The sequence below is a fragment of the Thalassophryne amazonica genome, chromosome 2 (assembly GCF_902500255.1).
Source record: "Thalassophryne amazonica chromosome 2, fThaAma1.1, whole genome shotgun sequence".
NCBI classification, from domain to species: Eukaryota; Metazoa; Chordata; class Actinopteri; order Batrachoidiformes; family Batrachoididae; genus Thalassophryne; species Thalassophryne amazonica.
The window spans coordinates 19,902,268-19,917,136 of record NC_047104.1 but is presented as its reverse complement, the minus strand read 5'-3'; the positions used below and the strand labels follow the sequence as shown (position 1 = coordinate 19,917,136).

General features: G+C 44.3%; 1 protein-coding gene across 1 annotated transcript in view; it reads right to left on the bottom strand.

The window, feature by feature from the left end:
* LOC117503320 (transmembrane channel-like protein 3) overlaps window positions 1–14,869 on the bottom strand; it is a 251,235-nt gene that overhangs the window by 62,889 nt on the left and 173,477 nt on the right. Inside the window, exon 12 of the mRNA XM_034162542.1 lies at window positions 4,429–4,557. Within this exon, the coding sequence (XP_034018433.1) occupies window positions 4,429–4,557 (129 nt within the window). The remainder of the gene's footprint in view (window positions 1–4,428; window positions 4,558–14,869) is intronic.

Below are 14,869 nucleotides of genomic sequence, written 5' to 3'. Positions count from 1 at the left end.
AGATATGATTAAAGTGGTGGGTGGACTCATTTACTTTTTGAGCAAAGCCAATAGAGTCTAATAATAGATTAAATGCAGTGTTGAGGCTGTCATTCTCAGCATCTGTGTGGATGTTAAAATCGCCCACTATAATTATCTTATCTGAGCTAAGCACTAAGTCAGACAAAAGGTCTGAAAATTCACAGAGAAACTCACAGTAACGACCAGGTGGACGATAGATAATAACAAATAAAACTGGTTTTTGGGACTTCCAATTTGGATGGACAAGACTAAGAGACAAGCTTTCAAATGAATTAAAGCTCTGTCTGGGTTTTTGATTAATTAATAAGCTGGAATGGAAGATTGCTGCTAATCCACCGCCCCGGCCCGTGCTACGAGCATTCTGACAGTTAGTGTGACTCGGGGGTGTTGACTCATTTAAACTAACATATTCATCCTGCTGTAACCAGGTTTCTGTTAGGCAGAATAAATCAATATGTTGATCAATTATTATATCATTTACCAACAGGGACTTAGAAGAGAGAGACCTAATGTTTAATAGACCACATTTAACTGTTTTAGTCTGTGGTGCAGTAGAAGGTGCTATATTATTTTTTCTTTTTGAATTTTTATGCTTAAATAGATTTTTGCTGGTTATTGGTAGTCTGGGACCATTATCAAAGATAATGGTTTCATTATCGGATTATCTTTTTAGATAACTTTAAAAACCATTATCGGACTAATTATCTTGCGACAAATTTTTGTCCGATAATTTGTAAACCGATAATGTGGTAAATAAAGCTGAACAGCTACAAATATTTATAAAACTTAAAATCAGTTGAGCACCTACCTGTTAAATGTTTCATAGCTGATGTGTAGTTCTACCCTCTGCAAAACAGAGACGAGCTGCTTTAAGAAGAAACCGCTCTATCCTCTGCAGGCAAAGGAGAACTGGTCCCCCCCACCCCAAAAAAACCTAATTTCTCTTAACCCCATACTGATATGCGGGCAATATCACCCAAGTCATCCAGAGGCATCCATTTTTAACTTATGGTTCAACTTTTAACCCTCTGGGCCGACGCCATCGTATACGACGGCTAAGACCAAGCTTCACTAAATTATAAATAACTTTTGAATGATATGAGATAGAAACTTACTTTTTTTTTGCTGAAAAAACTCTGCGGACTTTCGAGCCAGCCATCGGCCATCTTTATACTCCTCATAGAAGCTGTGTGATGACGTGCGCAATGTGAGTGTCCAATCGGAATTGGTTCACCATCACATGGTTTTCCAAAATCCAATCGTATGGTAGATTTACCTCATGTGAAAAGCCAAAGAGGGAAGGAAGGGAAACTAGTTGGCACATCTGAATAGCCCCCTGGGTGCTCCAATGAGTACATACTACGTATTAAGTATATACTCAGTGTGCCGTGCGCCATTACGCACAGCGATCAGTGAAAGCAGGAGCACACGGAGAGCCTCTGATGACAATCTCACGTGAACCATAAAACCTGATTGTGGGATGCAGGGAGAGCTGTTAACAGCAATAATAAAACATTTATGCCAGGCGAGTGAACTGTCCAAAAAATGCCCTCAGACCCCAGAGGGTTAACCAAACTAATGTCGGACAAGTTATTTAAATTAATGTCATGTCTGAAGTTTTATAAAGTGAAAATATCAGATATATGTGTTAGATTTAAAGTAATGCGCTAATTTTTAAGGTTTTAGTGTGGATATATGCTGTACCCAGCAGTGCATTATATGTAGGACAGGGTAATCTCAGTACGTTCACGACATGAGAAATGCATTTGAAACACTCTGATCAGGCTCTATGGACAACAGCAATAAACTCTAGTGCCTAAAACTCTCGTGAATATATTCTCTGGGTTTATAGACGTTGTTATTGTGTTTGTGTTTATTAAATTCCATGCATCTTAAATGTAGCGGACACGAATTATCTGAAATTTTGTTTTGGCAAGTTTTCAAGGTCTCTACTGCCATCTACTGGCCAGTAGTGTTCATTCACCCTATTGACATATCCCATAATCCCTTGCGTGCCAGAGAGTCGCTGCAGTCAACAACATATAATCAACACGATGACAGTTGTAAATTGTGTCTGTTACGTTTAATCTGCATGGAATTTAATAAATGCAAACTGAATTTCAGACATATAATATATATTAGTCTCGAACAAAGAGGACAAACAGTGTTGTAAAGAACAATAATCAAGACGTTAAAGTGCAAACTTCACTTTCCTCCAGAACGACATGAACAGGAAGCGATTGTAGCTCACAGCAGCTCCCATTGACAATAACAGAGAGACAGCCTGTGATTCTCACATGTTTACATAAAATAAACACAATAACAACGTCTATAAACCCAGAGAATATATTCACGAGAGTTTTAGGCACAATATAAAAATAGTTTTATGTTGCAATGTTAATGGTGTTGTCTGTGTGCAGCGGTTAAAGTGCAGCGTGATCATTTCATTCATTTCATTTCCTTTATTTACCCAGGTAAAAAACTCATTGAGATTGACATCTCTTTTCCAAGAGTGACCTGGCCAAGATAGCAGCCAAGATCAGAGCGTCTCAATGCAGTTCTCATTGTTACTGAGATCTCACAGCGCGGCGACCTCTCCGAGGTTTTGCAGGATTTGAAACGTCAATAGGGCGAATAGCCCTAACACTTATGTGTCAAGACAATATTGAGTGCACATTTTACAATATAATAAAACATGCGCACAACATCATAAAACGTGCGCACATTCTCTCCACATGCAAAACATTTTGCGATGACACTTCCAGGGCTCTGTAAAAATGCCTGTTTTTACAAATAAAAAAATTGAATATTTTACAAAAGCACATTTAACGCTAAACACCAACACATGACACACGTCACATTAACGTGGTGGTTTACATAATGAATGACTGAACCAATCAGTGTTTAGCAGAGGCAGTGTTAGCAGTGTTTAGCATTTTACCCAGAATCCTTTGCAATCTGTCTGTGTTTGTTACAAAACCTCAGAATTAGTGAATTATTCAACATTAAAAGATATGTGTTATATTTTAACTTTGTACAAATGACAGAATTGACATTAATGGAGTTATTCTATCGGTATTAATGTTATTTATAAATTAAAACCATAAGTCAGGACTGCTTTATTTTCCAAGACCTCCGCCTGACCGGAGCACTGTGATTGGTAGAGAGCTGGGCTTTATGGCTGCTCTCAGCTTGCTTCTGTGCTGGTATTAAAACTCAAATTCAGTTTATTAGTTGTTGCAAATGTACCAGAGACAATACTGGAATTTATTGGTTATCTGTAACTTCCGATACATTTTTGGGTGGTTTATTGTTTTATCTTTATCAAAGATAAATTTCAATTATCTGTTATCGAAGTTAATTTTTTGGTTATCTGTGCCCACCACTGCCACGGACAAAACTGTAGACCTGCACAAGGCTGGGATGGACTACAGAACAATAGGCAAGCAGCTTGGTAGAAGACAACTGTTATGATTACTTATTAGAAAGTGGAAGAAACACAAGATGACTGTCAATCTCCCTTGGTCTGGGATTTCAAGCAAGATCTCACTTTGTGGGGTAAGGATGATTCTGAGAAAGCTCAGAACTACACAGGAGGACCTGGTCAATGACCTGAAGAGAGCTGGGACCACAGTCACAAAGATTACATTAGTAACACATGATGCTGTCATGGTTTAAAATCCTGCAGGGCAGCAAGGTCCCCCTGCTCAAGCCAGCACATGTCCAGGCTTGTTTAAAGTTAACCAGTGACCATCTGGATGATCCAGAGGAGGCATGGGAGAAGGTCATGTGGTCAGATGAGACCAGAATAGAGCTTTTTGGAATCAACTCCACTTACCATGTTTAGAGGATGAGAACAACCCCAAGAAAACCATCCCAACCGTGAAGCATGGGGGTGGAAACATCATACTCTGGGGGTGCTTTTCTGTAAAGGGGATAGGACAACTGCACCGTATTGAAGGGAGATTTTGGCAAACAACCTCCTTCCCTCAGTAAGAGCATTGAAGATGGGTCATGGCTGGGTCTTCCAGCATGATTTCCATGATTTCTAAGTGGGAGAACTTGCAAAATTGCAGGGCGTTTATATGTCCCGTATCCATCCATCCATCCATCCATCCATTTTCTTCCGCTTTATCCGGAGTCGGGTCGCGGGGGCAGCAGCTCAAGCAAAGCCGCCCAGACCTCCCAATCCACACACACCTCCCCCAGCTCCTCCGGGGGAACCCCAAGGCGTTCCCAAGCCAGCCGAGAGATGTAGTCCCTCCAGCGTGTCCTGGGTCTTCCCCGGGGCCTCCTCCCAATGGGACATATCATTGTTCCATTTATATGAAACATTTAACTCAATTAAAATGCATAGAAATCTGAAGGTAAAAACAGCAAAATGTTTAGATTCCAGAGACAACTTACAAACTTGCTCTCCAAATCCCAGCAGCAGCAGTCACTCAGGTAGCGCACCACCAAACCTCTGATGAAGTCAATCAGCAGGATGCTGGCCACTGTGAAGATCATGTCAATGATGGACAGCTTCAACATCTCCTGCAAAAACACCACACATACTCAGGATGCATGCAAAGATAATATGTTACACAAACCCTTTCATCTTTCAGTTCATGCATTCATACCCACCACTGTGTCATTCATGCCCACAAGCATTTACCCCAAATAGTTCAGGAGCAAAATTGGAACATCAGCTCAGTTGTTGGTACACCCACAATGGTTCAATTCACAGAACTGCAGGCAAAATACACGGTACGACTCTGCACAGTGTAGTTATACACACTCGCTTATTTGTTTTTGTTAAGTCCCTGACATGTTATCTCATTTCCACAGACTGTGTCACTCTAGTTTCATGATCTGTGCAGACATTAGCCAGACCCTCAGGGCCTGAGGGCAGGAGGCATGGCCACACCCCTTAGTCTGCTCTCTGTGCCTGATGCTTAAAGAGGAAACGAGAGACTGGATTATTCCAATCAGAAACTTTGGAAGCATAAATGGAATTGGTTAATTTATTTTGTTCTTCTGAAACATGAACCTAAAAGTGAAAGTGAACCCTTACACATTTGTGCTGCATTGCTGTTCCAGGATGAGATCAGTGCACATTCGCGTTTACACAGAAAACACCACCAACTTATAAATTGATGTTTTATATGAGTTAGTGTAAAATGTCACAGATGTTCGCTAAATAGTGACACTGTGTACAATGATTTCCAATCTGTACAGAGTGAGGTTTGATGCACGCCATAACCTGTAAAACAAACTAATGTGAACCAAACCATGACTTTTGCGTACCATAACATCCCCAGGAAAAGGTGATTGTGGACTGGTGATTGAAATTTGTAAAGTGTTCAATTCAGTTGATTGGACTGCTCTCTGGGACATCCTGAGCATTTGTGGGACCCCCAACAAGTTACTGGACATCAGATCGAGCTTGTACACTGATACTTTGAATGCTGTATCAAGTGGAATTTTCTCAGTGAAAATTGGTGTTCAGCATGATTCAGTGCATGCGTGAACTGGGTGTTGGGTAAAGGCCCACTGTCACGAGCATGCCTTTGATTCACGCAATAGCACGACCTGTGTCATGCTGGAGAGTAAACTTGTTTTTAACGGGTGCAGACAGGATGCGAGAGAGGTGCCGGTGCGTGCTATTGCGCACAGAGAATTTTTAAATGTTCAAAAAAATCTTTCACGCACAAATGTCGTGCTATGTGGTGCGATCTAATCTCCAACACAACGTGCAGCTCATCAAATGGAGTAAAGAAGTGAACAGAGGGAGTGGTGACGTCAGCAGATTGCATTGCTCGTCTGAAGGATTATAACAAGAAGTTAAATCTGTTATAAACATACTTTAACAGCTGCACACAAGAAGCAAAGAACACACAACTGTTTTATCAAGCCACGATAATATAAACATGACAAATAATGACCTTTTTAGACGGCTCACATGCTTTCTGCAGGTAGTTAGACGCGCACGTGAACAGCTCCGACTGCAGCCTTCTCTGTGATTCAGGATGCAATTAGAGACATTTTCAACTGCCAATTTGCAGAAAAAATGATGAATCTGCCACAAAATAATTATGTTATATACGCAGCATCCAGTGCAGAGCACGTGGCAGCCTGTGGAACAAAAAACAGCATCCAGTTGTGAACACAGTGGGTGGGTTCGTCACAACAACGGCATACTCGTGTCAGTAGACCTTAAAGCCCCGTTTACACATAGATGGTAAACTCTCCTGGAAGCGTCCCGGCAGAGATTTTGCCCCCTCCGGGCCGTTTTAGGGATCAAACGCCGTAGTTAATAGAGCCCACATCGGCATCCTCAAAGGCGTTTTAACCGGCAACAGAGGCAGACAAAACGGCAGCGCTAGGGGACAGTACGCTGTTCTAAACGCCACCTCCCTGTTAACGGGGTTCCAAACGGGCGATAGGCGGCGGTCAGTATAAAAACGCTAGCGCGCTGCAAGCAGGTCTCTCACTCGCGGCCAGCTCCAGATATTTTTGCAGAGAAGCTCCAGTATACCTCCTAAAATAAAATTGGCAGCGGCAAGGACTTACCAAGAGGTCTGGTTCAGAAGCAGAGGGTAGCCCTGTGGTGGAGACGAGCAACACGTTGAGGAGGGCAAAAGGAGAGAAAAGAAAAGGCTGAGAGATGAGCTCCCTGTCTCTCCCTCCCCCTGCACTGACAGCTGCTTCAGCCTATTATACTCTGGGGGCAGTGCCTATAAGCAAAAGTTCCTGGAGTAATACAGGATTTGCCTGGATAAATCCAGCGGTACACAGGGCATTATCGGCGGCAGCAGAACACCGCCGTTCTCACGCGCGTCTTAACCTGCGATTGTAAAGGATAGAAATGAGTATTAACCCCCATTGCCTGACGTGTGCCAGATGCTACGGCGTCAAAACTCCGCTTTATTTGGCGGATTTAGCGGCGCTTTATCCACGTATTTGCGGCTAGTACGGCGCTCAAAATGGCAGTGAAATGCTCCGCCCCTTTCCACCGCGAAAACAGCCATAACTACCGCGAACTTCGGTCTACGTACTACCCGTGGACAAAACCGTCTATGTGTAACCTCGGCTTAAGGCTGTGGATTCAGGATTCTGCTCTGTCAGGAGCTTAGAGCATTTGCTTTGGTTGAACAAACCACTCTCTGGGACAGTCTGAGAATTTGCAGGATGCCTGAATAGTTGCTAGACATCATCACCAAACTTTTCAGTTACTGTGAGTGATGTGTACTTGGAGGCACAATCTGTGACTTTTACCCAGTACCCGCATTTGTCAATGATGTTTACAGTCCTAGACTCTCCTGACAATGCTGTGATCTTTGAGGAATCAATGGATACAATGTTTTGCATTGATTACCCTGGTTCAAGACTACGATCAAGTCTTTCAATCTCTTCTGTCACCAATGGTGACTGAAGGGCTGTGAATGTAACTTGAGTGACAAAGGTTTTCCAAAGTAATCTCTTGCCCATGTTTATATATGAGCTGTTGATGAATGGCAGTTCTTGATGCAATGCCAACTGAGGGATCGAAGATAAATGTTGTTCATTTGCTCTTTTTGCACTGAAATTCCTTCAGATTCCTCAAATCTTTTAATGATATTCTGCATTGTAGAGGGAGAAATATCAGAGCCGGTCTGCTCTGTCTAAGCCTGATCCCGTCAGATCTCAGAAGCTAAGCAGTGCGGCATCTGGTTAGTACTTGGATGGGAGACCTCTTTGGAACACCAGCGGCTGTGTGTTTCTCCAGGTAAAACTGGAGTTGCGTCAGGAAGGGCATCCAGCGTAAAACTTGTGCCAAATACCAGTGCGGATCTGGCTGTATCTGTTGTGGCAACCCTGAACAAAAAGGGAGCAGCTGAATGGACAACAACAGAGGGAGAAATATCATCTTTCATAGCTCATTACTAGCTTTAAATTGGAATGTGATGCAGGCCTCAATGGTTTTTGGAAATTTTTGCAAATTTATTAACAATAAAATAATTGAGAAATCACATCTACATAAGTATTCACACCCTTTGTGTCATGTACTGGGTGTCATCTGGTTTTCGGCCATGCCTAGGTTGGGGTTCTGTTTCTTTTCTGTGTAGTTCCTGCATTGTTAGAAAGGTCTGATTTGGGGGATGTTGGTTTGTGCTGTATTTGTGACTTCTCTTGCTGGGTGTTTCCTGCTTGGGCTTCTCTGTCCCTATTTCTCTTGTCTGTCTTGCTTGGTGCTTGGTGGGGGGCGTCACACTCTGTCTAGGCCACACCCTGTTCCGGTTCTTTCCACAGGTGTTCCCAATCTGTAGCTCACTACTTGGTGTATTTAAGCTTCACTGGTTGCACTGATAATTTGCCTGATCGTTGCGCCTTGTGCCACCATTCCTAGCTCCGTTCCTTATTATTGTTCAAGTCCTGCTGCCACGTGTGTTTTGACCACCTGCCTGTTTATCTCGACCATGCTACTCGCCTGATGATTTTGATCTATTTGTGCCAAGGCTGAGCGGAGGCGAGGCACAGACAGAGGCTGGACACAAATGCAGGCTCACAACAGGACGTATGATTAAAGGATGGTTTATTTCAGGCCTGGGTTCAGTAACAAGATGGCAGTCCACGGAGCAAAGCTACCAGGCAGGGACAAGACAGAGGACGTGGTCAAAAACAAGCAGGGTCAGTACACGAGCGAACAGAGTTATCAGGGCTGAGGCAAAAAGCTGGATCCGGTACACAGAGCAGAGTCAAAAAACATAGCTTAGCAAAACAGGACGAGAACAAAGTGCTGGTAAGTGAGTGAACTCAACAAACGAGCAGCGAGGAAGTGAACTGAAGCAGTTTAAATAAGAACAGGTGGTAATAGGGTAATGAGGTGCACGTGGTGGAGGAAGGGCCTGGAAGGGGGCGTGGTCAGGTGAAAACTAAGCAGCAAAAGAGATGCAGAAAGGCGGTGACAAATGGGCAAGTAAACGACAGACGAATGGGGCGTGGCCAACAGTGATGAGAAGTGCAGTTGCAGAAAGAGAGTGCCATGATCAGAAGAAGACTGTGATAAAAATGAAGCTGGGTGTGAACACGTGAGACTGAGACGAGTGCAGACACAGAGCAGACGAGGACAGGATGAGACAGACAGGTGAGCAGTGAAGAGATTACTGACAAGACAACTACAAGGGAAAACATTAACAGGAATCTAAACTCGAACAGGACTTAAAATCAAACCAGAAGATGATAAACAGAATAATAGGAAATTAAACACTGACAAAACTAAGCTGGAACAGACAGACAAAACTATAAGAAAAACAGAAACTAAGTGATAACAAAACCTGGCATAACAGTACTACATAACAGAAAAGAGAACAGAAAAAATAGGCAAACAATAACTAAATGATAAACCATGAAAACACAGACTGATAGAACAAAAGTAGAACGGAACTGGAACATGGCTGAAGTATAAAAGTAACAAAGAAAGAAAGTGCCAAAGCAAAAATAGAACAGAATAAACACATGATGAAAATGGCAATTAATAAAACAAGACTTGGGGAGAAGGAGCAGAACCAAATAAAGAGGGAAAATAAGGACTGAAGCCTGGAACTGGGCGGGGCATGACAGTTTGCTGTTTTTGGACTGCCTCTCTGTGTACCGGATCCCACTGATTAATTCAGTAAACGTCTCTTTGAACCTGAGCTACTGTGTCGAGTCCCGTATTTGTCTTCAGCCATTCCTGATAAACAAACCTGACAGAACGATCAGGCTAACGATGGAGACAGCGGACTCGGACCCGGTCCAGTTGGTGGTCCATCACCATAGCCGCCAGCTGGCAGATCAGGAGGATCACCTCACAGCATTAAGTGCCGGTATATCAGATCTCACCAAGAGGCGGGATGCCTTTATGACTTCTGTGAGCACACAGATCGACCAATTAGTTGCCACTTTGACTCATCAGGCCTAGTCCACCTCGGCCACCCCCAATCAGCCACCTCCGGGACTGAGTGCTGCCCTGCCTGCGCCTACAGTGTCCCCTGTTGTCTACAACCAGCTCTCATGGCCTGAACGTTTCTCCGGAGAATCCGGAGACACAAAATCCTTCCTCACTCAGTGTAACCTCAACTTTGAGTTAACGTCAGCAATGTTTCCGTCCGACAGGACGAAGCATTCATAATTACTCACTTGACTGGCCGGGCAGCGGCATGGGCTTCAGCAGAGTGGAGCAGGCAGTCTCCAGCTTGTGACTCCCTCCAGGCGTTCATTCCTCCACGTTTTTCAGCACACATCACCAGGCCGTGAAGCGGCCCGTTCCCTGATGCGGCTTTGTCAAAGAAACCGACATGTCGCTGATTACGCCATTGACTTCTGCATCCTGGCGGCAAAGAACGAGTGTAATCCGGCTGCACTCCACGATGTGTTTTTCCAAGGCCTGTCGAAGCAAATCCAGGATCAATTAATTTCCATTGACCTCCCGGAAGAGCTGGACCAGCTGATAGCACTGGCTATCTGCACCGACCGCCAGCTGGCGGACCGGCCTCGATGTGACGGACACCCCCTGGCCCTGCGCTCAGATGCGTTGCCTGCTCATCGCGCCGGGACCACCTCCTCCAGCTCTGGCTCCAGTTTGTCTCACTCCCCCTCAGAGGAGCCCATGCAGTTGGGTCGTCCCCGGCTGACCACAGAGGAGCAGTAGCGCAGAAGAGACCAGGGCCTGTGTTTCTACTGTGGTCAAGCAGGTCATGTGGTCACAGAATGCCAAGCAAGGGGTGCCCCCCGTGCAGTCGCAATCGGTACGACCGGTGAGTCAGAATTCCATTACTTCAATTTCTCCCAAAATGTTATCATGGCGAGCTTTGTGTCTGATCATTTGTCATGTTCTGTACCGGTATTTATTGATTCTGGTTCTGATACTAATTTACTGCAATCCTCTCTTGCCAGGTCTCTACACATTATGCTTTACCGTCTCTCACATCTGCTGGTTATGTCCGCCGTTGATGGCCATGAACTTGGTCAAATTACTCACCGCACCAATCACTACAGTTGATCATAGCTGGTACACATTCTGAAGCCATAAGCTTTCACGTATTTGACAGAATGACTCACTCCGCCATTTTGGGGCATCCCTGGCTAAAGAAACACTGTCCACAGTTAAACTGATCTGAGGGACGAATCAGTTCTTGGGGTCCCGCTTGTGCAGGGCGATACATAGTCACGTCCGCAAGGATCACCTGTTCTCCTAATCCAGATCTTATTGGAGTTCCTCCGGGTTATCACGACCTTGCAGAAGTGTTTAGCAAAGCAAGGGCTAAGCCCCACATTTGTCTCCAGCCATTCCTGATAAACAAACCTGACACTTTGACATTGTTGCGGCGAATGGAGTTAAACGTGCCCCGTCTCCCCCCCCGCCCCTTTTATGTTACGTGATGCTGAGTGCCAGGTGTAAGTGCAAAGTAATCAGCGTACAGCAAACAGCAGGAAGCGCGGGTGTTGCGGTATATGAGCAAGAAGGAGGAAAAGTAGCTATGGAGATGGGCTTCTAACAAAAGGAAAAAGCAAAATAAGACCGGTGTAAATGCACGCATCAAACTCACCAAACAAACTGAAGAGGACTGCCGGTAAGCAGCGCTTTTCTCCATCTCTCCCCTCAGACTTATTCCTGTCATTGTTTGGTGGTGTGTTTGAGGTGTGCTTTGTAAATATGGGCTTCACGTGCACTTTCAGTGTGAATATTGGGAAGTTTGGGTTTAATGATTAGTTGGGGTAGTTCTAGAAACTTAGGAAAATTAATTTAAAATTAAATCTGTATGCTTGCCAATTTTAAGAAAATATGAAATTATGGAATAGTGTGTTTTAAAAGCTAAGTGAAAATGAATTATGGATAGTAACAATGAATTAACAAATTACAAATTTGGCCAAATTATCCTAATTCTAATTATGAGCTAAGCATAAATGTTGAGCTTTGTTGTGTATAATTTAGTGTACATATTTATTGTATTTTTAAGTTGTGGAAACCTACACTGGTGTTTGTGTGTTAAAGGTTTTTCACTTCTACTTGAAAAAACGAGGAAAAGAAATTAAAGAGTCTCATTATTGGGATTGATTCCCAGCAAGAATCTTTGGTGGAGTGAGGGAACGATGCTAAATGCTGAACACCGCGCAACAGCCATGAAGCTCAAAATTGAGCTCAGGTGCATCCTGTTTCCACTGATCATGCTTGAGATGTTTCTACAGCTTAACTGGAGTCCAATTAAATTCAGTTGATTGGACATAATTTGGAAAGGCACACGCTTGTCTACATATAAGGTCCCACAGTTGACAATGCATGTTAGAAGACAAACCAAGCATGATGTCAAAGGAATTGTCTGTCGTCCTCCGAGACAGGATTGTCTCGAGGCACAAATATGGAAAAGGGTACAGAAAGATTTCTGCTGCTTTGAATGTCCCACTGAGCACAGTGGCCTCCATCATCGATAACTGGAAGAAGTTAGGATCCATCAGGACTCTTCCTAGAGCTGGCCATCCGTCTAAACTGAGCAATTGGGAGACAAGGACCTTAGTGAGGGAGATGACCAAGAACCCGATAGTCACTCTGCCAAAGCTCCAGCATTCCTCTGTGGAGAGAGGAGAACCTTCCAGAAGGACAACCATATCTGCAGCAAGACAGAAATCAGGCCTGTATGGTAGAGTGCCAAAATGTAAGCCACTCCTGAGTAAAAGGCACATGGCAACACACCTGGAGTTTGCCAAAAGGCATCTGAAGGACTCTCGGATGATGAGAAACAAAATTCTCTGGTCTGACGAGACAAAGAATGAACACTGGTGTAAATGCCAGGTGTCATATTGGGAGGAAATCAGGCACCATCCTACAGTGAAGCATGGTGGTGGCAGCATCATGCTATGGGGATGTTTTTCAGCAGCAGGAACTGGCAGACTAGTCAGGATTGAAGGAAAGATGAAGGCAGCAATGTACAGAAACATCCTGGATGAAAACCTGCTCCAGAGTGCTCTTGATGTTGTATGGCTGGGGGGGCCTGGCTGCCTTTTTGTTTGTCTTTGTCCTGTCTTTTGTTTTTCCTTCCAGGTGGCTTGCATTTGGGACTGAGTGGCTGTGTAGCTGAGTTTATCAGGACCTCACCCTGATCACCTGCGGCTCGTCAGGACTCACAGCTGTGGTGCATCTACATGGATTGGAACATGGTGGCATTTAAGACTGGAGTACACAGTGTGTATTTGCCAGAGACTCGACCTTGTGACCAGACGGGTGAGATCGTCGTCTCGGGAGCCATCTCATCATCAGTGGATGCAGAGAACGTCCAGGTTTGATGCATGGTCTGTGAAAGAGGAGGGGGTGAGGTCTCACGCTCGTCAGCACACTTCCACAGACTCGGTTTGTCGCGGCCACCTGGGGGGTGTCGGCGGGGTCCTTGGGTCCGAATTGGTTCTGGCTCCGGACCGTTGGCACTGCTGGGAGCGCACCGCAAAACCACCACGCCACACCGCGCACTTTTATATTTTTTCACAGCACTGTTATGTTCATTAACCGCCTCTACTGGTGGTTGGCTCTCACTGCGGTATTGTATCACTTCCTGTTCCGGAGCACTGCGGTGTTTTGCTGTATCTGTTAGCTGTTTAATCTGCGCAGTTAGATTGATCTAGTTATCTAGATTACGATTTGTTTCCCAGTGTAATCTTTACGTGCCTTAACTAAAGCACTCCTTCTGCTGAATCACCTCTAAATTATTTACACATTATTCACTTTGCGTGTTTTTAGGAATCCGCTAGCCGATTTAGCATGGCGGCTTCTCCTGTCTCTCCCGCACTTTTCTGCTCTGGGTGTGAAATGTTTAGTTATTCCTCGGCCTCCTTTAGCAGTAATGGTACTTGTAATAAGTGTAGCTTATTCATAGCTTTGGAGGCCAGGCTGGGCGAATTGGAGACTCGGCTCCGCACCGTGGAAAATTCTACAGCTAGCCAGGCCCCTGTAGTCGGTGCGGACCAAGGTAGCTTAGCCGCCGTTAGTTACCCTCTGGCAGATCCCGAGCAGCCGGGAAAGCAGGCCGACTGGGTGACTGTGAGGAGGAAGCGTAGCCCTAAACAGAAGCCCCGTGTACACCGCCAACCCGTTCACATTTCTAACCGTTTTTCCCCACTCGGCGACACACCCGCCGAGGATCAAACTCTGGTTATTGGCGACTCTGTTTTGCGAAATGTGAAGTTAGCGACATTTGAAAGCTTGACTCTTAGTCTTGTCCATCCAAATTGGAAGTCCCAAAAACCAGTTTTATTTGTTATTATCTATCGTCCACCTGGTCGTTACTGTGAGTTTCTCTGTGAATTTTCAGACCTTTTGTCTGACTTAGTGCTTAGCTCAGATAAGATAATTATAGTGGGCGATTTTAACATCCACACAGATGCTGAGAATGACAGCCTCAACACTGCATTTAATCTATTATTAGACTCTATTGGCTTTGCTCAAAAAGTAAATGAGTCCACCCACCACTTTAATCATATCTTAGATCTTGTTCTGACTTATGGTATGGAAATAGAAGACTTAACAGTATTCCCTGAAAACTCCCTTCTGTCTGATCATTTCTTAATAACATTTACATTTACTCTGATGGACTACCCAGCAGTGGGGAATAAGTTTCATTACACTAGAAGTCTTTCAGAAAGCGCTGTAACTAGGTTTAAGGATATGATTCCTTCTTTATGTTCTCTAATGCCATATACCAACACAGTGCAGAGTAGCTACCTAAACTCTGTAAGTGAGATAGAGTATCTCGTCAATAGTTTTACATCCTCATTGAAGACAACTTTGGATGCTGTAGCTCCTCTAAAAAGAGAGCTTTAAATCAGAAGTGCCTGACTCCGTGGTATAACTCACAAA